The sequence below is a fragment of the Myxocyprinus asiaticus genome, chromosome 40 (genome assembly GCF_019703515.2).
Source record: "Myxocyprinus asiaticus isolate MX2 ecotype Aquarium Trade chromosome 40, UBuf_Myxa_2, whole genome shotgun sequence".
Lineage (NCBI taxonomy): Eukaryota > Metazoa > Chordata > Actinopteri > Cypriniformes > Catostomidae > Myxocyprinus > Myxocyprinus asiaticus.
Genome location: NC_059383.1, coordinates 13,321,704 through 13,346,764, shown reverse-complemented (window position 1 = coordinate 13,346,764; position 25,061 = coordinate 13,321,704). Strand labels below are relative to the sequence as shown.

The window sequence follows — 25,061 nt, the reverse complement described above, 5'->3', positions numbered from 1 at the left end:
ATAACAGAGGGTTTCTGGCTTAATTTACTGGATATAAAAAGCGCTCTAAACAGAGAGTACTTGAGAGGAAATGGAAGTTACATCCAGGTTGTAAAACCTTGCGAACGTATTATGTGATGACTATCCTGCTGCCAAACATATGTCCTGTAGGGACACGCCGTTATGATGCCATGCCTCTAGTTGAATGCGCTTTGACCCCGATAGGGCAATTTACGCCTTGTGACTCATATACAAGGGCGATCACATCTACAATCCAGTGCGAGAACCTTTTTTTGGAGACAGACATGCCTTTTAAGTGGCCTCCATAAAAAAATAAAGAACTGGTCTGACAGCCGAAACAGGCAGGTGCGTTTAACGTGTGTAATGCCTGCACAGAGTATAACAAATGCATTGACCATTCCTCATATGAATTAAAAGGTGGGGGTTGAAGGCTTGCAAATGGACCACCTGAGCCTGAAGTGTGTTGATAAAACCTGAGGCATGCCTTTTCTAGGTTTAATCGTGGCTTTTGAAAGCTTTGGTCCCCACCCGTTTAAATGAGGCCAGGGCTAACAGAAATGCGGTCTTTAATGAAAGGATGTGCAGCTCAACAATTCCAATAGTTCAAACGGGGAGCTTGTAAGTGCTTTCAGCACTAAATTTAGGTCCCAAGTCGGCACCATAGCTGGTCGAGGGGGGTTCAACCGCCTCGCTCCCCTAAGGAATTATAAGAGCAGATCGTGTCTGCCTATAGAGGAGCCTACCTCTGCGGCATGTAATGCCGAGATAGTCGCTACATAGCCCTTAAGCGTTGACAGGGTAAGACTAGCGTCTAATCGCTCTTGAAGGAATGCAAGTATTTCAGCTATGGAGCAATTGACTGGGTCTTCGTTGCGTGAAGAGCACCAGTTTGCATACACCTTGCCACCTGCCTGAAGAATGGCTTGAACACGCTCGCCCGTGAGGTGTGCATGCATGCTTACAGAGTTGAGCTGCACCCCGAAGAAGGACATTTGTTGGCTGGGAGAAAGTGTTCTTTTCGCCCAGTTGACATTCAGGCCCAGGTTGTTTAGATAGCAAAGCAATAAGTCTCTGTGTTTGCTCAGTAGAGTCTAACTGGGCTAGCACAAGCCAATCGCTGAGGTATTTCAAGACGCACATCCCGTTCATCTTCAGTGGGCCGAGTGCCGAATTGATACATTTCGTGAACGTACGGGGAGCCAGAGACAATCCGAACAGAAGGACTTTGAACTGATACGCAGTTCCCTCGAACGCAAATCTCAAAAACCACCTGTGATGCGGCGCAATCAGTACATGAAAGTACTCGTCCTTCCGGTCTACTGACGCAAACCAGTCCCCTGGATGGATGTGCGATAAGATCTGTTTCAGAGTTAACATTTTGAATGGGCACTTCACAAGTGCACAATTCAAGCGTCTTAGATCTAGAATTGGCCAAAGCACGTCACCCTTCTTTGGAACAAGAAAATAGCGGCTGTAAACCCCAGTATGCGCGTCACAGCTCGGAACAGTCTCTATCATTCTTTTTGCGAGGAGATTGTGAATTTCTGCACACAATATCAGCGCGCCTTGTGGTGGGACCACAGACTGCAGAACGCCGTTGAAGCGAGGTGGTCGGTGTACAAATTGAATCATGTAACCGTGCTCTATAGTGTTCAACACCCAATTTGATACGCCTCTGAGGGCTCACAAAACATCTGTGCAGCGTGATAGCGGGCTCATTGATGCGCTCACTACCAGAGACAAGGCGTCTTTGTGAGCTCTTTATGGAGCTCTGGGAAAAATGGAGCATCTTCGGGCTGCAGTCTGCTGGCGGTGGCCAGACTGCAAGAACCATTCGTCCCAGCGGGATTTCTCCGGCTCTTCGGGAGGAGACCACTCTAAACCGAGCTCTTCGACCACCTTCACGAAGACGCGAAGAAGCTCCTTATTGGTGGCCTGTGCACACTCCTCACCCTCGGTGGGGGAAGGAGTGGTGACTTCTCCCATGGACTACTCGCCTGAAGCTGTGATGCATACGGCGTCATCCCTATTGTCAGTGCTGCCAAATGTGATTAGACTGTGCACTCCAAACGGAGGGCCGGAGGTCTTCATGTTTGTAATGCAGCAGTGAAGACACTAAGTCTGATGCTCGGAAGACTCACGGGGCTTGCTCTGGCATGAGGTCTTCCTCTAAATCATCCATCTTCACCTCATGATCCCCTTCGTACCTCCTCATGTAGTCCCTCGGGACTTAACACAGAGGAGGTGGGTGGGAGGGCGCATGAGGCTGAATCATCCCTCAGAACAAGGGTGATGCTGGAGCGCAGTATCTTGAGACTCATGCCCACGCAGTCTCAATGAGGGCCGCTTCTTTTGAAGAAGTACCATAGAATTAAACTTACACATGACCCAGCCCATTAGTGTGCTGCGCATGCGATTTCATCAAACCCACTTGCAGCTAGACTTAGCGCATGCTTGCACAAAAATACTAAAACTTCATGGCCATGCCCATTGACTTTGGCTGCGCTAAGCGTTAGCAGTCTTAAAATAGGGTCTGATGTATATTATAAAATATGAGGTATCAGGTCATTACAGTGTTTGCTAGTTGATTAGCAAAATGAACAAAATGACAAAAAGCTCATATCTCATTGGTCAGACAGTTTCCTTCCCAGTTTAAAGGTAAAAAAAAGGACTGCTCTTTAGTTTTGTTGATTTGTTGGACCTGGTGTGAATAGCGCCATAGCAATACATTGTTCCAATTCAAAAGCTCACACTGAACGAAAATTTGCACTGAAAAAAAATAAAAAAATAAAACAATTGGACTTCATATGAACAGGTCTTTTATTTTTGCAGCATTGTGGTGGGTAGCCTCACCCACAGAGAAAACTCATTGGACCAAAATCTCATTCCTTGTGTATATTACATATGGACAAGGAGAGATTGATTGTGGAAGTTGAGGGACATCCTATATTATAATCCTTTAAGTTCCTAATAGAAAACCATATAGGATGTAGTCTGAAGAAGAATCATGGAAGTCATGAAAATACATGTTACACATTCATAGTTTTCTGACCTTCAGCTGTACAGTGTGTCATGAGTGCAAGAAAGCATGTAAATGGAGAACTTGTTGACACTCTGTTCTGATTGGCTGTACATTTTTTGCTAATTTTCACTGTCAGTATGAACAGAAACAAATCGCTTGGAATCTTCCTTTGTCGCACCAGGTTAGGGTTAAATAGTGAATATTTGATAGGCTCTACAGAATATATTATTTCAATAGTATGATGGTAAAGACACTGACCATTTTACAGAGTGACTTGGCATCCTCTGAAAACTTGCTGGAATATTCCTCCTCCACCTCTTTGACCAGGCGCTCGACCTCCTCTCGCTTAATTTTCTTCTTGCGCTGCTGAAAGGGGGACTGGCCCTCGATCATTTCATACAGGAGACAGCCTAGAGCCCACCAGTCCGGATTGAATGTATAACGCTCATTCTTCACCACCTCTGGGGCTGAATCCAACAGGCACAATCCAAACACATGCAAACTTCAGCATTAGAAGCTGATTTTATTGTTTGGGGCATAATAACCTAACATACATACCCATGTACCCTACAGTGCCCACCCGGCCTTTGATTGTCTGACCCTCTGGTACATGCACAGCCAAGCCCAGATCTGATATACGTATATGTCCTGAGGAAAAACATCACAGTTATATTCATTCCTCCAAAGGCAAATATGCTAAAATAATATCTTTCAGTGTTTTTGTTATTGACACAAACATTGCTTAAAGGAACAGTTCAACCAAAAATTTTAATTCTGTCATAATTTCATTCCAAACCCATATGAATTTCTTCCATGGAACACAAAAGGAGATTTTTTAAAGAATGTTCATGCTGCTCTTTTCCGAAACAACTGAAGTGTATAGTGGCTAGAGAATGTAAGGCACATAACCAAATGCAAGCGCAAATCAGATTTGAGAGCTGCAATCAAGGGGAAGATTTCCAGTGAATAACAACTTAAATACTGTCACCTGTCATCAGCATTAACAAACAAACTCATTTGATCATACAGCTGCTACACTGATTCCTCTGGAGAGATTTATTCATATAGAGAAGTGTTCTCCAGAGAGGTCATTATGGTTGTGTTTTCAGTATCAGGGCCTTTTTTAGCTGTCTCTGCAAGCAAAACCACTTGTAAGTTCAGAAGAAGTTTTGGGCAGGACCTGATTATTTCAAAACTCGAAACAAAATACCTTGTATACATATGTATACTTGTATACATATTCTCTTATGGTTGTGTTATTCTCTTATGGTGGTCTACTTCCTCTTGTGGCAAACATAAGTGGTACAGCTTAGAATGAGATTCCATTTTTCTTCAAGAAATGTGTTTTTATTTTCATAACACTGAACCCTGTCCTTAGTTAGTTGATCATATCGGATATATCAGATACTGACTTACCATGATCGTCCAATAGTATATTTTCTGGCTTCAAATCCCTGTCAGAAGATAAAATAATAAAGAATCACATAGGTCAATCTTCAGTCTCTAATCAATTAGTTATTTAGGGCTGTCACTTTAACAGCACAATTTATTATATATTAATTAAGAATAACTCATAAAAAAAAACAACATATTTTTGAAATCTTATAAAAAATAAAATAAAATTGTGTTCCTTTGCCTATATATAAATTACATAAGCAGATATTTTGCTATCATCAGAGCAATTCAAGCTTCAATTACCACCTTCATGTTTTTGCGAGTAAACAACAGGGAACGCACCCTGCCAAACCATACTAGATGGAGTGCAATGGAATAAAACAGAATACAGGGGACGAGAGACATCATTAATAGTTGACAAACTGTGGTAAAAATGTAGCGGTCATGGCGCAAGACACTGAAAAAAAACACTGATTCAGTGCAATGGCCAAAACATTTTCTCTAACGTTCTTATGCATGTTTGCATTGAATAACAAATTAAAAAATATATTGCAGACCAACTGATTGTCAAACTCGACTGCTAAATAGATTTGCTGTGGACTGTAGCTAGAAATAGGCTGGTATTGAATGTTGAAATAAAACTATATTAAAGGAATATTCTGGTTCAATACAAGTTTAGCTCAATCGACAGCATTTGTGGCGTAATGTTGATTACCACCAAAAATTAATTTTGACTCGTTCCTCCTTTTCTTTAAAAAATAAAAGCAAAAATCGAGTTACAGTGAGGCACTTACAAAGGAAGTGAATGGGGGCAAATTTTTGAACATTAAAATACTTTTTCAAAAGTATAGCTACAAGACATAAACAATATGTATGTAAACGTAATTTTAGTGTGATAAAATCACTTACTAACCTTTTCTGTGTAAATTTATAGCCAATTTTACAACTTTGTTGCCATGACAATGTAATGTCAACAAAACCTAAAATGACTGTAAAAATGACAATTTGAACAACATTACAGCACAAATAATACACAAGTTTTAACAGAAGAATTAATGCAAGTGCTTCTATAAAATTATAAGTGTCACATTTCTGCCATTAAACCCTCCATAAATTGGCCCCATTCACTTCCATTGTCCCCATTTACTTCCATTGTAAGAACCTCGATTTTTGCTTTTTTTAAAGAAAAGGGGACGAGTCTAAATTAATTTTTGTGGTAATCAACATTATGCAACAAATGCTGTCGATTGAGCTTAACTTGTATTGAACCCAGAATATTCCTTTAAGAATATTTTTTATTTCTAATGCTCCTTTTGGTAATGTGTGTATTGTCTCAACTGCCACAGTAATGCAATGTGTGTAATGAATAATCTTCATTTGAGGCTTTTCTCTGGAAATAATTATTTATTTATTTAATTATTAACCATAAAATGTAATAACTTCTCATTAAAATTCATAATCGATGTACAGCTGTAATTTTTTTAAATTCACGGTTCATTTAAACCAACATTCCGACTGAATCTTCTCACCTGTACACTATCCTCTCCCGATGGAGATCTTCTAAACCACAGCCAATCTCAGCAGCGTAGAACACGGCCCGCTTCTCGTCAAAACCTGCCTCTCCCATGTGGTAGATATGAAACTTCAGGTCCCCTCCGTTCATCAGCGTTAGGACTAAACACAGGGCGTCTTTTGTCTCATATGCGTAAGCGAGACTCACCTACAGAGGAAAGCAGAAAGGTACATCACAATGATTTTAAAACAGAATTATAATGTTTTAAAGATGACATACTGACTGTGTGGGAAAGTATATATACAGAGGAGAAATTAAGAGAAAATCCTGATAGAAACGGCCAAACAAAACAACTCAAAATAGCATGCTTGAGGTCAGGCCAATGGACACACAAATTCCGAAAACAATGTTATTATTTCATTAAACTCGAGGTTACTGTCAAGACTTCAAAACTTCACGGCTGTGAGAGACTGTTGGATCTCTTGAATTCGATGAAAAGAAATTCATTTTTGAAAAGATTCAATTAATGCAATTTGTTGAATCAACGATTTTTACTGTACAGACAGAAAAAAGACTGAAGAAAAAGACTGAAAAAAAAAAGACTTCAAAATCTGAATATAAACAGCTACCATTTTAAGGTCTAGAATGAGAATAGTGCCACTCAGAGCTAGTCTCACAGGAAATGGCTAAAGGAAGAGCCGCTGTGAGCTAATCAGACCTAAAGCAGAAGTGTAGCCTCGTCTAGCCTTTCTCTCAATACGTCAGAACTAAATCGTCTTTCTTTGTGTTTTCATAGATAACATCTGTGATACAATTTTAAAGATGGAAAATAAGGTGACGCTCAAAAAAGACAGCTGAGAAAACAGCTATCACACTTAAGATCAGGCAAAACAAGAGCACTTCAGATGCTTACAACAAACCGACTGTTAACTTTCTCCAGAATCTGCTTTTCGTTTAGGGCCATGGACTCCCCTTTCCTCTTTTTGATCCGTTTCTTCTCCAGCTTTTTGCAGGCGTACATCTTCCCTGTGGCCCGCACCTGGCATGCGCAGACCTTGAGTACAAAAACACAGAAGGGAGAACTGTGAGAGCCATTCAAATATAATTCTGTCAAATAAACAACTCTTTTATCATGAAAATATTGTTAAGGGAGTAGTTAAGAAATAGTAAATAGTAAAGAAATGGTCAATCCAATGCAAGTCATCAGGGTCCAAAACTCTGAAGCTCCAAAAAGCACATAAATACAGCACAAAAGTAATCCATATGACCAGATGTCGCGCAACAACAGCCGTGTGCACGGAAAAATACGGAAGCACAGTGTTGTTCTCGCGTGAACAAGCAAATGTGCTTGCATGACGCGAGAGGCCGCGTATCTGTCATATCCTATTGGATAACACCTAACGTATCACTTCAGAAGGCATGGATTTAATGACTGGAGTCATATGGATTAATTTTATGCTGCCTTTATGTGCTTATTAGAGCTTCAAAGTTCAGGTGACCATTCACTTGCATTGTATGGACCTACAGAGCTGAGATATTCTACTAAAAATCTTTGTTTGTGTTCAGCAGAAGAAAGTCATACACATCTGGGATGGCATGAGGGTGAGTAGATGAGAGAATTTTCATTTTTGGGTGAACTGTCCCTTTATGTTAGTTTTAAATGTTTAGGTTAAAGCTGAAGTGTGTAATTTCTGCGATGCTAGCATCACCAAACGGAATTGCAATTTTCAAATAAAAATTCCCTGCATCTTCCATTGGTTTGACAAAAAGATAGCCCTGCCCCAAACTCATACCACTGGTCAAGCCAATGTTTCTGTGTTGGATAGATCGGCTGCTTAAATACACTGAAGAATTATTTTAAATCTCCACAGAGCCACAGTGTTACACTTTTAGGTTAAATAAACCTACAAATGGCTTACTTATAGTTAACAATTGGTTAACTTTAAGCTGATACACAAGAAAGAATTTTAACATTGAAAAATGACACAAATCAGCTTAAAAGAGAACTAGTCAGTGTACAAGGAGATATTTCAGGATAATACTGTGGCTGGTGTGGTGGGATTTATTATCTTGAATGTATTCCTTAAAAGGGCAAATTTCATGAAAACATGCCCGTGTAATTCATACACACACACACACACACACACACACATACACACACACACACACACACACATACACACACACACATATATATATATATATATATATATATATATATATATATATATATATATATATATATAAAGATATTGTTTTCTGGCTAATAGGAAATGAAGCCTATTTTTAGGACAAGTATGACTTTCTTTTGCATTGAGAGATTATTTTTTATGACATTTAACCCTGTCCTTAATACCGTAGAATGTTTTAACTTTCAAGAATTCTCATTAGACTCATGTTACTGCAACAGTTATTTTGATTAAAAAAAAATTTATTATTTTAAAATCAGCATAAAGGCATTAAAACAAATACAACTAATAAAAATAATGCTTTTTGGGGATTCCAATAATGAGAATGAGATTTTTTTCAAAGTGCTTAACTGTCATCAAATTAATGTCACAATGCAATAAATATGTATGTTCCTAAAATAGGCTTCATTTTCTTTGTACAAAGTACAATTAATTCTTGCTTTTGGGGTGAAAAATGAACTAGCCCTTTAAGGTGCACTCAGTCATTTTTTGAATAAGTTGTCTTAGACTCACAGTGACACCTAGTGATGTGGATGCAGCATCATTCAAAATAAATAGTTTTGAGTTACAAATGCCATTGTAGAAATTCACCATTCACAGTCAGCCATGCTTAATTTAATCCATGAGTGATAGTTTCCAATAACAGGGTGGTTATCAAGATGAAACAATCAGTATTCCGCTGGTCATGTGACCATAACATGGCAGCCCCCATGAGGGGACCCTCTCTATGTAGACTAAAACAGCATTTATAAGGTTACTGATATGACTGGAGTCCTCATCTCATGTGAGTGGTCATGATTTTATACATACGTTTCAAAATTACAATTCATTTCTTTAAGAGTACAACTTTTTTAATCAGGAAATAATTACTGATTGCACCATTAACAGGCTTCATAAAATTTCCCCCAAAGGACCTTCCACGGGGTAGCGGAGGGTAATAAAGACTCAATATGATAGCTTATCTAGGAGACATATCATTGGAGACACACTTTCCCAATATCTGGCTCCATTGAGTGTCAGTACATATGATAATCTGAAGGATTTACGGCTAATAGCGTAACAACACTAGAATATAGCCGTAGCCTTGGAATGGACAGATAGCTGTTGATTTAGTGGCATTGTAAAATTAATAACACCCCAAAATATTTCTGCCATAAACATCCAATGCTTGAGTTCACCCAAGAATCAACATCTGTCATCATGCCGCTTCAACCCCGAATTACTTTTTTATTTATATCTTGGGAATAAATAAGTTAGGCAAAATATTAGTCTCAGTCACCATTGACTTTTATTGTATGGAAAAATAAAAAAAAATGAAATGAAAGTGAATGATGACTGAGATGAACATACTGCCAAAAATCTCCATTTGTGTTCCATGAAAGAAAGTCAAACAGGTTTGCAACAACATGAGGGTGAGTAAATGATGACAGAATAAAACATTTTGGGTGAACTATCCCTTTAAAATAATTTCATACTCACCTCGCCAAATCCACCCTTTCCCAAAACCCTGTACTGACGGAATGTGTTTTTTGTGACTGGCTGTCTGTCATGGAGAGGAAGAGAATAATAAACAAAAGTTGCAAATCACAAAAAGGAATTATCACCCTTTCTTATTTAATTAGATCATACACTCACAGTAAAATCACTTCCACTTCACAAGAATCTTAAGAGACACTGATGCACAATGTTGAAATGCATGGCTTCAGTCTAACTAAAAAAATAAAAATTCTTCTTTTTATTCAGTAGATGTCTAGTGTATTACTGGGCTCATAATGTGTATATATAAGACTGAAAGTCTTTGTTCCGGCATATCATGTTCTTCTCTGTGAAATGGTCTGGATGGGAATTGTACATTTTTATGACTAAAAGTAAATAAATAGTGAGTTCAGAGTTCAGATCTGGTTTGTATAAGTTTAGCTTAATAAATAAATCATGGCACCCAAAGGAATAATTAGACTTTACTTGGCAGTAAAGAAAAAGTTCTTAGCTACATCTAATTTATATAATTTTAAGGGATAGTTCACCCAAAAATAAAAATTCTGTCATCATTTACTCACCCTCAAGTTGTTCCAAACCCACATGACTTTCTTTTTTCAATGGAACACAAAATGAGATTTCATGCAGAATTTAAGCCTCAGTCACCAATCATTTTCATTGCATCTTTTTTCCATAGAATGAAAATGAATGGTGACTGAGGCTAAAATTCTGCCTAATATCTAATTTTGTGTTCCACTGAAAAAAGAAAGTCATACGGGCTTGGAACAACATGAGGGTGAGTAAATGATGAAATAATTTTTATTTTTGGGTGAACTATACCTTTAATACTCTCAGGAGAGCACAGAAATACAGAAAATCATTGTGTTCATACATTCTAAACACTAAAATGCACTGAGGTTCTGTTTATACCTTTCAAGCCATTTCCACTGTAAGAAGCGACAGTAGTACATACTATCGAGGTAGTCTGCGAAAGGGGCCACACTCAGGTAGTCATGGATCAGTCTAGCAGAACACATTCAGAGAAAGTATTACAAGAAATCAGACTAGACACTAAAAATACTATTTTTCTCTCACACCCTGATTCAATGAGCCATTTAGTCCATACAAAAACACCCTGCTAAGGTAAAAAGGGTAAATCAATCAATCAAGTGACATTAAAATAAACAGCTTCCACAAGTCTGCTCTTACATTCAGTAAAAGGGATAGTTCACCCAAAAGTGAAAATTCTCTCATCATTTACTCACCCTTATGCCATTCCAGATGTGTATTACTTTCTTTCTGCTGCAGAACAGAAATGAAGATTTTTAGAAGAATATCTCAGTTCTGTAGGTCCATACAATGCAAGTGAATGGTGATCAAAACTTTGAAGCTCCAAAAAGCACATAAAGGCAGCAAAAGTAGGCTAATCCATAAGACTCCAGAGGTTAAATTTATATCTTCTGAAGCTATGTGATAGGTGTGGGTGAGAAAAAAAAGTCCTTTTTTACTATTAATCTTCACCTATGACCAGCCTCAACCAGTAGGTGGCGATATGCACAAAGAATGAGAATCGACAAACAACAAAAGAAGAAGAATGTGAAAGTGAACGTGGAGATTTATAATAAAAAAGGACTTAAATATTGATCTGTTTCTCACCCACACCTATCATATCGCTTTTGAAGACACGGATTTAACCATTAGAGTCGTATGGATTACTTCTATGCTGCCTTTATGTGCTTTTTGAAGCTTCAAAGTTTTGATCACCATTCACTTCCATTGTATTGACCTATAGAGCTAAAATATTCTTCTAAAAATCTTCATTTGTGTTCAGCAGAAGAAAGTCATACACATCTGGGATGGCTTGAGGGTGAGTAAATGATGAGAGAATTTTCATATTTGGCTGAACTATCCCTTTAAACAACATATCTAGAGTCTTTAACTGACCCTATTTCCTTTAATGAATGTCCCTGGTCTTACTGTGCACTATTCATCAATACACACTATTCTAAAGAAAAATAAAATTGTTTGTTTTTATCATCCACCAGGCAAATATTGTAACTCTGGTCACTTAAAAAAGTAATAGTACACCCTACTCAACTGACGTACTGCTTTTGGCAAACTTTATAGTAGGGAAGTAGGCAAATGCGGTGTGTTTGTTATGCAGTGGCAGTACATCAGTATCCACAAGTACCATCTAATGATTTTGGTCTAAAGGACTCACTTGGTGCACTCCATGAAGAGCTCTTTACATGCTTCCTGTTGCAAGCGTTCTGCACACTTAGTCACCATCTCCCCTGATATCTCAGGAATGCAGTCCTCTGACTATAGACACATACACAACTGAAAATATCTAATAACATATTTAGTACATACATACAGTACTGTGCAAAAGTCTTAGGCACATAAGATGTTTCACAAAAGCATTTGTCTTAAGATGGTTATTTATATCTTCAGCTTTAGTGTGTCAATAGGAAATATAAATGTTAGACTCCCAAACATTACTTTTGCAAATAGAAAAGATTAGAATAGAAGAACAGGGAGCCCTGCAACAGATGTCATGGCCCTCACAGAGCCCCCCACTGAACATTGTGTCAGTCTGAGATTACATAAAGAGACAGAAGCAACTGAAACAGTCGAAATAGATAGAAGAACTGTAGTGAATTCTCCAACAAACTTGGAACATCCTATTTGCCAACAACCAAGAGAAACTGTATCCAGGTGTACCTAGAATTGGTGCTGTTTTGAAGGCAAAAGTGTTCACACCAAATATTGATTTAGCTCTTTTTCTGTGTACTGGACTTTGTATGACGTTAATTGATAAATGAAAATTATTTATGTCATTATTTTTTTTAAGAAATCCTCACTTTGAAAGTTTTTCACAAGTGCCTAAAACTTCTGCATTTTACTGTACATGGACTTGAAAATTCAACAAACATAATTAAAAAGACATGACATCAGTGAAAAGTTTCTGTGAATAATTTAAATTAAATCTTAATTATAACTTTCTGAAACGCACATACAAAAATTACCCTCTAATTCAGTATCCTATATAAATACAATTATTAGACTGTTCTTTGGAATACTTGATAGTGTTTGGTAAATTGTGGCATTCTGCAGTCAAATATTGTTCTATAATGACTGCTAATCCGGACAATTGACCTTTAGCATCACTCCGCAGTCTGTTTCTTCTGACATAACAAAATAAGCTCTAATCAATATTTCCTGTACATTTATTTGTTTGGCAAGTAGCCAGGATACAAACGGGATAAAATACAGTCAGCTGGACATTATAATAAAGGGTTAAATTGGGAAGCAGTATTGTGTAGAGCAGCACAGGGAAACTTGTCCCTTTCCTAGATGCACACTGTTTTTTAATTAATCATTTAATTCATTCTGCTGGTTAAGCTTTTCAGCAGGGGCCCCAGACTTATCACTAGATTTGTCCACATCCCAATTTAACCCTAGATTATCACAAAATAAACCCATTCAGGGTGATACAGGCTTGATGTCCCTGTCTGGGTTCATTTTGTTGGTTCCTGTGCTACTGTTCACTTACCTTTGGGTTGAGGTACTTGTCGAGGAGTTCCTGCCCACATTCCTTCCTCTTCTCATCAGGCGCCACTCCATACTCTGCCTGAAACGATGGAGAAACATTAGCTGTAATATTTGTAATATTCTATATTCCTTATTATTTACACATTTTCTATCATTTAAATATTCATCGTATATATTTAGCTGTCTCTGGCTTGAACAAGAATAAAAACCCAGCTACATTCTACTACACTACATGTGTGATGACATTTTTGACATCATATTTGATCTTTTCAAATGTCACAAATGAATTTGTAAGCCTGAGAAAAGCTGTGGAAACAAATATGTCTATGATTCATCCAAGAATATCATGATGTGTCAGAAAACATTATTAGATTATTAGTCTGTTCAGTTGATTTCAACATAATTTCACAGCATCACCATGCCAGAGAACAAAGTGATTCATCAAAAACTGGTTTTATAACATTAACAGTTAAAATAAATTACAAACTAACTAAATACGCTTACAGGCAGAAACTGAAACAGGAAGCACCCACCCTCAGAACGATCCAGTGCTGGTCGGACCAATCAGACTCCACACTACAAGACTGTTTTGATCACGCGGACTGGGAGATGTTCCGGTCCACCTCTGATGATGACATCGAGGTGTACACTGATAGTGTAACGTGTTTCATCAGAAAGTGCATAGAGGATGTTGTTCCGACCAAAACAATATGGATATACCCCAACCAGAAGCCATGGATAAATAGCGATGTTCGCGCTGCACTTGATGCGCGGACCTCCACTTTTAATTCCGGGAAGGCGGAGGAGCATAAACAAACCAGTTATGCACTCCGCAAAACTATCAGAGCAGCCAAACGCCAGTACAGGGACAAGATTGAAGGACAGTTTAACACCACCAACTCCAGAAGCATGTGGCAGGGAATTAATATCATCATGGACTTTAAAGGGAATAAAAACCCGCCATGAACTGCCTCTCTCCCGGATGAGCTAAATACTTTTTATGGTTGTTTCGAGGGAAATAACATCGCCCTCGCGGAGAGAGCTCTCGCGGCCGAAGCTACAGAGGTTAGTTCACTCTCCGTCTCTGTAGCGGATGTAACCCAATCCTTCCGACGGGTGAATATCCGTAAAGCCGTGGGTCCAGACGGCATTCCGGGCCGCGTCATCAGAGCGTGCGCAAACCAACTGGCTGGTGTTTTTACGGACATTTTCAACCTTTCCCTCTCCTTGGCTGTGGTCCCCACATGCTTTAAAACGTCCACCATTGTGCCTGTACCAAAGCAATCCAAAATCACTAGCTTAAGTGACTGCCGTCCTGTTGCTCTGACCCCCATCATCAGCAAATTCTTTAAGAGACTAATCAGAGATTACATCTGCTCTGTGCTGCCTCCATCACTGGACCCATTGCAGTTTGCTTACCACAACAACCGCTCCACTGATGATGCCATTGCATCTACAATACACACTGCCACCTTTTCTCCCACCTGGAAAAAAGGAACACTTATGTGAGAATGCTGTTTGTAGACTACAGCTCAGCATTTAACACCATAGTGCCCTCCAAGCTTGATGAGAAACTCCGGGCTCTGGGCTTAAACAGCTCGCTGTCCAGCTGGATCCTGGACTTCCTGTCAAGCAGACGCCAGGTGGTTAGAATGGGCAGCAACATCTCCTCATCACTGACCCTCAACAATGGAGCCCCGCAGGGCTGTGTTCTCAGCCCACTCCTGTATTCCCTGTACACACATGACTGTGTGGCAACACATAGCTCCAATGCCATCATTAAGTTTGCTGATGATACGACGGTGGTAGGTCTGATCACTGACAATGATGAAATGGCCTACAGAGAGGAGGTGCTCACTCTGACATGCTGGTGTCAGGAGCACAACCTCTCCCTCAACGTCAGTAAGACAAAGGAGCTTGTGGTGGACTTAAGGAGAAAAAACAGAGAACACAGCCCCATCACCATCAATGGAGCACCGGTGTAGAGAGTCAGCAGCTTCAAGTTCCTCGGTGTCCACATCACTGAGGAACTCACATGGTCTGTCCACACTGAGGCCGTTGTGAAGAAGGCTCATCAGCGCCTCTTCTTCCTGAGACGGCTGAGGAAGTTTGGAATGAACCGCCACATCCTCACACGGTTCTACACCAGCACTGTAGAGAGCATCCTGACTGGCTGCATCACTGCCTGGTACGGCAATAGCACCGCCCACAACCGCAAAGCCCTGCAAAGGGTGGTGCGAACTGCCAGACACATCATCGGAGGTGAGCTTCCCTCCCTCCAGGACATCTATACCAGGCAGTGTGTGAAAAAAGCTTGGAGGATCATCAGAGACTCCAGCCACCCAAGCCATGGGCTGCTCTCACTGCTACCATCAGGCAGGCGGTATTGCAGCATCAGGACCTGCACCAGCCGACTTCATGACAGCTTCTTCCCCCAAGCAATCAGACTTCTGAACTCTTGATCTCTCACGATCAATATACATCAGCACTGCACTTTATTAATCTTATTATCTCACACTGGACTGTCTTAAATTATATTCTCTCTTAACAATACACTGGCAACTGACTATCAGCCGACAGCCTGAATGTCAATACAGTGCAATACAACCTACTGTATATTTTATATATACTATTTATACTATTTTTATTGTATACTGTGTATTCTATATTGTATACTGTGTATTCTATATTGTGTGTATGTGTATTCTATATTGTGTGTATTGTATACTGTATATTGTATATTATTATTTGTATATTGTGTTGTGTGTAATTATGTGTATATTAGATATATAAATCTGTTTATTGTAAATTGGTATATGTCTCATCAATGTCATGACTGCTATGTTGCTTGGAACTGCACCCAAGACTTTCACCCACTATTGCACTTGTGTATATGGTTGTGTGACAATAAAAGTGAAGTGAAGTGAAATAATAAAGGATTTTTCATTCTATCACAAAAAAGCTGAGGATGACATAACTACATACAAACATGAGGGAATATTTACACAATGCCTTATTTTGAAACCTTTATGATGAAGCATTGAATTCCTGCAAAGCAGGGGTGTCAAAAAAACAGCACACGGGATGACTTCAGGGTGGGGAAAAATAAACGCAAAATATGCAAAACACAACAAACAAAACAAACAAAAAATTATTAGTGTCCATTTATTCTATTTGTATGATAAATCTGTATTACACTATATAATTATAGCAAAAGCAGGGCAAAACAACTTTTTGGTGGCAATTCAGACTGAGAAGAAAAAGCTAGATGCAGCGCAACAAATGGAACGTCATGGTTACTTTCGTAACCTCCGTTCCCTGATGGAGGGAACAAGACGTTGTGTCGATGTAATGACACTAGGGGTCACTCTTGGGAGCCCCAAACACCTCAAAACAAAAAAGGCCAATGAGAATTGGCGAGTGGAATTTGCATGCCACTCCCCCGGACATTCGGGTATAAAAGGAGCTGGTATGCAACCACTCATTCAGGTTTTGTGCTGAGGAGCCATGACCAGGTCCCGGCCATTTCAGCGGGTAGTTCAGCATTGTGGCAAGAGGGACACAACGTCCCTCCATCAGGGAACGGAGGTTACGAAAGCAACCATGACGTTCCCTATCTGTCACTCACTCGACGTTGTGTCAATGCAGTGACACTAGAGGTCCCTATACAAATCGCCACAACTATCTGAACTGTGTTACGTGAACTGGCGGTGTGTGATGGGCAGACCGCTGTGTGCCTCGTAGCCAGCGCACCAGACCATCACGTAACCTCCCCCAACGCTCTTATGAGCGTCGAACGGTCCATCAGGAAGAAGTCGACTGCCCAACTATAGGGACAGACTAGCCCAGCCGAGGCCTCTTTCCCTCTCTTTTCTCCCCAAAAAGAATGGAATTTGTTAACTGACTGGGAGCCATAAGTGTCTGCGTGGTGGGTGTCCCTCTCAAGTGGAAGACACCGTGGAGACCACACCCCGCCCAAAAAGCGCGGGGGGTATTTCAGTGGAATATGTCACATGGTCTTACCGAGTCTTGTCGGAAGTATGTCATGTGAAGAGGTCTCATGGTAGGTCCTACCCGAAGGGGGAGTTTCTACAGAGCATGGCGACCGGGGGCAGAGGGGCCTCTGCCCAAGGAAGACGCAGTTGCCAACAGGGAAACAATTTTGCAGAAGATATCACATGGGGTCGCCTTCGGGGAACCAGCACATGTGGAGCACCTACCTCAGTACAGGGACACATTAGCGCACATACTGTGCCGGTCAGCGAGTTTCTCCGCAAACTCAACTGCCAGAGGGCTAAGGAGGAAAGTCATCCAGGGATCACAGTCTGTGAACACGACTGGGAGTCAAGAGCGCACGTCTTCACCTCAAGGGAACGGAAAGGCGCTATGCGCAAGCGGTACACCTGGCCAGCTGTCCCGGAACTTACCTGCTCATGCCTGCCAATACACGGGACAAGACCGACTCAACCCGGAGATTGTAGAACCTTGCAAAGGTGTTGGGTGTTGTCCAGCCCGCTGCTCTGCAGATGTCTGCCAAAGAGGCGCCACTGGCCAGGGCCCAGGAGGCCGCCACACTCCTGTTAGAGTGGGCTCGTAACCCCGCAGGGGGTGGCATGTCCAAAGAGCTGCTCCTGGACCACCAGGGTGGACATCGCCTGCCCGAGACCGCTCCATGACCTTCATCGCCCGGAGAGCGAGGTCAGTGGCCGAGCGCAGTTCCTGCATCAATCCCGGGTCAGAACTACCCTCGTGCAGTTCTTTTAGCGCCTTGGCTTGGTGTACTTGCAGGAGAGCCATGGCGTGCAGGGAGGAGGCGGCTTGTCCAGCGACACTGCAGGCCACAGTCGTCAGGGACGATGTAACCTACAGGTCCTGGACGGGAGCTTCAGGCGCCCGTGCCAGGTGGCGGCGCTCTGCGGACATAAGTGCACCGCGAGCGCCTTATCCACCTGAGGGATCACTGAATACCCCCTGGCCGCTCCACCATCGAGGGTAGTGACAGTGGGGGAGCTGAAAGACCGGGACCGGGCAGTAAAAGGTGCCTCCCATGATATTGTCAGCTCCTCATGCACTTCCGGGAAGAAAGGAACGGGGGCGGGGCGTGGCCGCAACGTTGCCATGGTCATGTTCTCGCAATGAGGACATGACTAATCCACGAACGATGTCTTCGTGTGAGCAGTGCCCAGACACGTAAGACAGCGACCGTGGCCATCAGAAGCGGAGAGATAACGACCGCAACCAGGAATAACACCCAAACAGAAAGGCATCTTTAAAAAGACGTTCCGTGTGTGCCGCTCTTTTTGTGAATGAAAATATAGTCTTTTAGAATATACTCTCTTATTTTCACTCTGCCGAAGCGCCCAGGGGCGTTCTCTGCACTCCACGGGTGCAGAGGGGGAGAAGCCACTGAAATGCGCCGTAAATCCAGCAGTTTTGAGGTGCGTCTTTGTAGGGAATTGAATTCAGTACACTGAATACAACCGCTCGGCTTCGAAGAGAAAATCTGAATGAGTGGTTGCACACCAGCTCCACTTATACACGTATGTCCGGGGGAGTGGCATGCAAATTCTACTCGTCAATTCTCATTGGCCTTTTTTCAAAAAAGCAGAGGTGTTTAAGGCTCCCAAAAGTGACCCCTAGTGTCACTACATTGACACAACATCGAGTGAGTGACAGATAGGGAACTGGATGTCTTAAGATGCATTTTAAAAACATTTTAATTTTTTATGTTTTAATCTTTTAAATTGACACAGAGTCTTAAAAACGTTCACTCCGTGTGCTACATCCTGAAAAAAAACATTCAAAGATGTCCATCTAACGCATGTTTACAAAGAAAAACTATAAGAAAACAGCTCATATATACATAAAAACACATTCGATGTGAATGGCACATAACTTTTTATGTTAAATACAATACATTACCTCTTAAAACTACATTCAGCACTCACCTATGGGTGTTTCTGCAACTTTGGGCACTTTGAACACTGTGAATTTCTAGAAAGTAAAGTTTCGCTAAAAACATTTTTCACACTTTCACTAGTTTATTTAATTTGTCTACTAACAATGTCCAAGAGTGTATGTACATGCATCACAGGAGATTTATGTCATATTTGTCAATTATTCTGAAAGTCATAAAATTTCCAGCACATCTCCAATTCTGAATTGGGTTTAATAGAATTCTGTGGTGGAAATGACTTTTTTTTTTTTACTTTTTGGAAAAAACTCCTTTGTCTTGCTAAGACTAATTTCATAACTCATATTGTATGTATCCTAAATACACACAATTATATAATATTTTCACATGATGCCCAATGTAAATATTCTGCCCACAAGTGATATTTACCTTGTATTTTGTTTTTCAAACAACACTTGTTCATATTTAATCTCAAGCATGCTCCTCAATGACACTTTTGTTGACTCTTCATAAATTATTTGGTGTGTGGAAATGATGCCACAGCTGTTGGACAGTCATAATTTTTGAAAAAAATCATTTTCACACAATAAATATTGAAATTATTTGTATATTTCACTCTTTGTTCAGATTCTCAAAAAGTTTTAAACATGTAATAATTTATATTTTTATAGTGGATTATCATAGTTTAATTTTGAAACTCTGGGTCTGGGACAATGCTAAAAAAATTAAATCTAAACATCAAAGTAATTTGAAATATACCAAAAATAAAAGATAAAGGCCTGGTAAAAAAGTTTCCAAGTTTTAATGTAACCATCATAAAACAAAAAGAAAAAGTTGGCTGTCTCACCCCTGTTAGCAGAGTTAGCAGAGGTCGAAGAAACATGCACAAATTTGAACTTTTTTTAGCTGAAACTGGATCAGATGGTGATACAACTGTCCCATGGAAACTCAGTTCTTTTTACAGCTTTTAATTCTGTATGGCAATAATGAAAATATGGACAAGCAAAATAATAGGGGTACTGATATGCTCAGTTCTGCACAGAATTATTAGATATTACTCTGACTAAAAAGCATGCCTGTAAAACAAAATGAGCTGTAAAGTTTATATTTTAGGCCTAACTTTTTGTTAATGTTTGATTTTAGATTTAGAAATTTTACAGTTATCCGGCCAAGAGCTTTGAGTGGGTTTCTTCTCTTGCTTTTTTTGTTTTTTAGACAATATTGCTGTTTTTGCAAATTGTGCAGCACTAAATTTTATCTGTTGCTTCTGTTATTAATGTAGTCCCATCCCAGATAATAATGAGTACCATCAATCTCATTAAATGAAGTGCATTCAATACAATGCCTCATTGATAATATAATACACTGTTAGTGTACACAAGTCAGGAAAATACGTTATTGTTAACTGAATACTGTGCATTTGAATATAAAACGGCACAAGTAGAGTGTCTTCAGAGAATGTGCAGCACCAAGGTCTTCAAAGTGAGGCAAACATCAGCTAGTTTTTTTCCGCGGTGGTGTGCACAGGTATGTGTAAGATGATACACACATCGAGATGTTTATGTTGTAGCTTGCAGAAACAGAGTAAGTGGTAGTCTGCATGCCATTTCTGGAACGGCATGTCACGTCAAAATATTTATGGAAAGAGGCAAGATTTGCCCTAAAACACAGGATTTTGGAGGGTAAAGCTGAACTCAAATCAGCAGGTAAAGATGCTTAGTGGAGGGTCTGGTAACCTGTTTGAATGTGATTTACCTCTAAGGCCAGAAACATTCTTGCACCTATACTAATATCTAAGTTATGGGTGTGGACAAGAACTCCAGGCATTTCTTCTAAGCTAAACATCCCGGTGGGCATTTACTCGGGTTAAAAGCAGTGGTGCAGATGTGACCCCAGCACTCCTGTACAGCACTGGGTCACCCAGCTTCTGAAAGTGGTGAACACAGAGAAAAAGTACAAACTAGGGTTTATTATGAACTGAATTAGTGGTGAAATGAATGTCAGAAGATATCCAGGATCTCTTTGATTGGGAAGACATGGACTCTGTTCCAAAATCTAGTGAGCTGCCTCACTGTCTGCCATCTACATCAGCAGCCTTCTAAGGGGCAGTTCACACATGACAATGCATCTGTCTGTGTTGTTTTGGAATTGCTTTTCTATGTAAACATGCATTTACAAAGAAGCTTAGGGCCATTCCTTGGGAAATTGCTCCGGAACTCTCATCAACTCGTTTGTTTCACCGAATGCAGGCTAGTTTGTTTTGTAAAAGTGAAGAGAAGAACCAAACACGTCTTTTCTTTTATGTAAAGAATAATTAGCGATCAGTTTCTCACCACAGCATCCAAAAATTTGACACAACGTCTCAACTCCGGCCTGGTGTCGCAGAATTGTCGGAATAGCAAGCGTCCGATTGGCTGTCTCTCACAAAGGCTGTTGTAGTCTTTCTCTGTGGAAACAGACCAGTAAAATACACAGTGACTAAGGGCTTTGAAAATGGGGAGTTAAGCACACACACACACTCATAGAGAGAAAATTAGTAAATATAATAGGGGCTAATCGATGAATACAATAAAAATCAATAGCACTTTCCACACTTCTCTTGCTGAAAAGGAAACTTAAGAGACAAAACCATTAGTTGACCACAACCAAATGGATAATAACATATACAACATCCTTGAAATATTAAAGGCACATTCCAGAATTGGTAAAGCTGTTCTGTTCTACCCAAATCCATGCAAAATGTACAGTATTTCATCATCTAGTGAAGTTGTCGACTGAAATGGGTTTTCAATGGCCAATGCCGATACAATATCCAGAGAACAGTTTGGCTAATGGCTGATGTAATGCAGCTGATATATTCATAATACAATTTAATTAATGTAATTTACAGCAAATTGGATGTACGCAAAATTGCTTAAATGAAACGGTAACAATTTTCAATAAGGTTCTATTTGTTAGCATTAGTAAATGCATAAGGTACAGTATCGTGAACTAACAGTGAACAATTATTTTTTTTATTAATCTTGGTTAATTGATCAGAATACGTAATATCATTGTGTTAGTTCATATTCCAACAACTAATATTAAAGTAGAAAAAAATAATAATTAGCATATGTACATTAACCATGATTAAAAAGCTAACTGTTGGATCATTTTAACTGCTGTGTTAACTAATGTTAACAAATGCAACCTTATTGTACAGTGTCCAAATTAAATAAAATCAACGAAAGTTCACTATAAACATTTGAAACAGCAATTTTGACACTGACACCAGGCTAAGCTAAAAACGTATTTTATTTGATCGAATTAAAGATAAAAATGCACATTTGAATGCTAAATCGAACTGCAATAATGTTCTTGTGCTAAAAAATCAAAACACATTGCAATGAGTATAACAGAACACAGGTGAGATGAGTTTAAGTTTGAAGTTCTTTTAACTTGAAACAGCGTCTAAAAAAAACAGCATTTTTGCACAATACACTGAAAGAACAGTGATATGCAGCACAGTGGTCAAAGACATCCGTGTAGCTCATGTTCAATAGAAAAACAATTGGAAAACTTTGAATTTTGGTAATATTTAAGTGAGAACAAAAAATCTAACATCATTTGTCAGCCCTGTTGACAGCCCTAACTGCCAATGCCAGTAATCTCAAAATGCCCAAATATCGGCCAACAACTTTGCCAGCCCGATACATCCAGATTTTGACATAAATGAAGAGTAACCTCAATTCCCTATCTGTCACTCACTTGACGTTTTGTTGATGTAGTGACACTAGGAGTCACACTTGGGAGCCCGAAACACCTCTGGTCTTTGATAAAAGGCCAATGAAAATTGGGGAGTGGTATTTGCATGCCACTCCCCCTGACATACGGGTATAAAAGGAGCTGGTATGCAACCACTCATTCAGATTTTCTCTTCGGAGCCGAACGGTCATGCTCATTGAGCTAAATTCTCACGACTGTTCATTCACCTCTGCTGGATCTCACGCCGCATTTCAGCGTCTTCTCCCTCCTCTGCACTGGTGCACTGCAGAGAACGCCCCTGGGCGCTTCGGCAGAAAAAAGAGAGTATATTTTCCTGAAAGAGTATATTTCTCTAAAAGAGCGGCACACATGGAACGTCTTTTTAAAGATGACTTTCCGATTGTGTGTTATTCCTGGTTGCGGTTGTTACCTCTCAACTACAGACGGTCACAATCGCTGTATTTTGCCACATGCCCAAGTGGCTGCGGTACCCAACAGTTCAGCAAAAGAGCGGTTTCCCTGTGTCACATACCCAGTGTGCATGGTCGTCATCACGACCACCATCCATGGGTTTTTCCTTGCAGGATTGGCGCTCCAGCGGCAGTCTCCCCGCCCCTGCACGCCCAGCTGTGGCACACATCTGCCCCCGATGTGACAGTCTCCACGGGTTACGAGGACAGGCCTCTTCCTCCCCCATCCCAGGCTGTTCCGGGGGTGGTCACAAGGAGCCAGGTAAGTGCTTCGATGTCCCTAGACTCAGCACAGCCACGACATGGTGTGGCACCTCGAGCTCCGCCCTGCCACGAGGCCCCACCTGCCGGTACGTCCGACGACGTTGTCCCTTTGGTCCCCCTTGCGCGGAACTTGGATGCGTGGCTTGCGCTTTCCAATCCCTCGAGATGGCTGGTCTGGACTGTCTGACTCGGCTACGCGATTCAGTTCGCCAGGCGTCCGCCCAGGTTCAGCGGTATCCACTTCACCTTGGTGAAGGATGAAAACGCTGCTACCTTGCGTGCGGAGATCGCTATCCTCCTACAGAAGGGTGCGATAGAACCTGTCCCTCCGGCAGAGATGAAGAAGGGGTTTTACAGCCCCTACTTCATCGTACCGAAAAAAGGCGGTGGGTTGCGGCCAATCTTGGACCTGTGAGTCCTGAACCGGGCTTTACACAGACTCCCGTTCAAGATGCTGACGCAAAAATGCATTCTGGCGAGCGTCCGGCATCAAGATTGGTTTGCGGCGGAAGACCCGAAGGACGCGTACATTCACGTCTCGATTCTACCTCGACACAGACCCTTCCTGCGGTTTGCATTCGAGGGTCAGGCGTATCATTACAAGGTCCTCCCTTTCGGCCTGTCCTTGTCCCCTCGCGTCTTCACGAAGGTCGCAGAGGCAGCCCTTGCCCCGTTAAGGGAAGTGGGCATTCGCATTCTGAACTATCTCGATGATTGGCTAATCCTAGCTCACTCTCGGGACATGTTGTGTGCACACAGGGACTTGGTGCTCTCGCACCTCAGCCGATTAGGGCTTCGGGTCAACTGGGAAAAGAGCAAGCTCCTCCCGGTTCAGAGCATCTCTTTCCTCGGTTTGGAGTTGGACTCAGTCTCTTTGACAGCGCGCCTCACGAACGAGCGCACACAGTTGGTGCAGGCCTGTTTGAAGGCGTTCAAACAGAAAACAGCGGTTCCACTGAAACTCTTTCAGAGGCTCCTGGGGCATATGGCATCATCAGCGATGGCCACCCCATTCGGGTTGATGCATATGAGACAACTTCAGCACTGGCTTCAGACTCGAGTCCCGAGATGGGCATGGTGCCGTGGGACACATCGGTCTGTCACCGTCTTTTCAGCCCTTGGACCGACCTCTCATTTCTACGGGCAGGTGTTCCCCTAGAGCAGGTCTCCAGGCACGTCATGGTCACGACAGACGCCTCCAAAACGGGCTGGGGCACTGTTTGCAATGGGCACGCAGCCGCCAGCTTATGGACGGGCCCGCGACTGTGTTGGCACATCAACTGCCTCGAGTTGCTGGAAATTCTGCTCGCCCTGTGGAGGTTCCGGCTGTTGATCCAGGGCAAGCACGTGTTAGTTGGGACAAACAACACGGCATCGGTAGCATATGTCAACCGCCAAGGCAGTCTGCGCTCTCGTTGTATGTCATAACTCGCCCGCCATCTCCTCTGGAGTCAGCAGCACTTCGCTGCGAGCCACTCACATCCTGGGCGACCTCAACACTACAGCGGACACGCTGTCA

The 25,061-nt window shown here is 41.3% G+C and overlaps 1 protein-coding gene across 2 annotated transcripts in view; it reads right to left on the bottom strand.

Annotated features, from left to right (window-relative positions):
* LOC127431022 (G protein-coupled receptor kinase 6) overlaps positions 1 to 25,061 on the bottom strand; it is an 87,376-nt gene that overhangs the window by 12,465 nt on the left and 49,850 nt on the right. The window contains exons 3-12 of one of the 2 annotated variants that reach the window (XM_051681209.1): positions 21,398 to 21,510; positions 13,152 to 13,229; positions 11,817 to 11,917; positions 10,526 to 10,618; positions 9,599 to 9,662; positions 6,844 to 6,984; positions 5,947 to 6,137; positions 4,439 to 4,476; positions 3,581 to 3,670; positions 3,281 to 3,489 (exon numbers count right to left, since the gene is read on the bottom strand). In XM_051681209.1, the coding sequence (XP_051537169.1) occupies positions 3,281 to 3,489; positions 3,581 to 3,670; positions 4,439 to 4,476; positions 5,947 to 6,137; positions 6,844 to 6,984; positions 9,599 to 9,662; positions 10,526 to 10,618; positions 11,817 to 11,917; positions 13,152 to 13,229; positions 21,398 to 21,510 (1,118 nt within the window). Of the gene's footprint in view, positions 1 to 3,280; positions 3,490 to 3,580; positions 3,671 to 4,438; positions 4,477 to 5,946; positions 6,138 to 6,843; positions 6,985 to 9,598; positions 9,663 to 10,525; positions 10,619 to 11,816; positions 11,918 to 13,151; positions 13,230 to 21,397; positions 21,511 to 25,061 lie in introns of those variants that run through there. The other variant, XM_051681210.1, reaches the window with a different exon arrangement.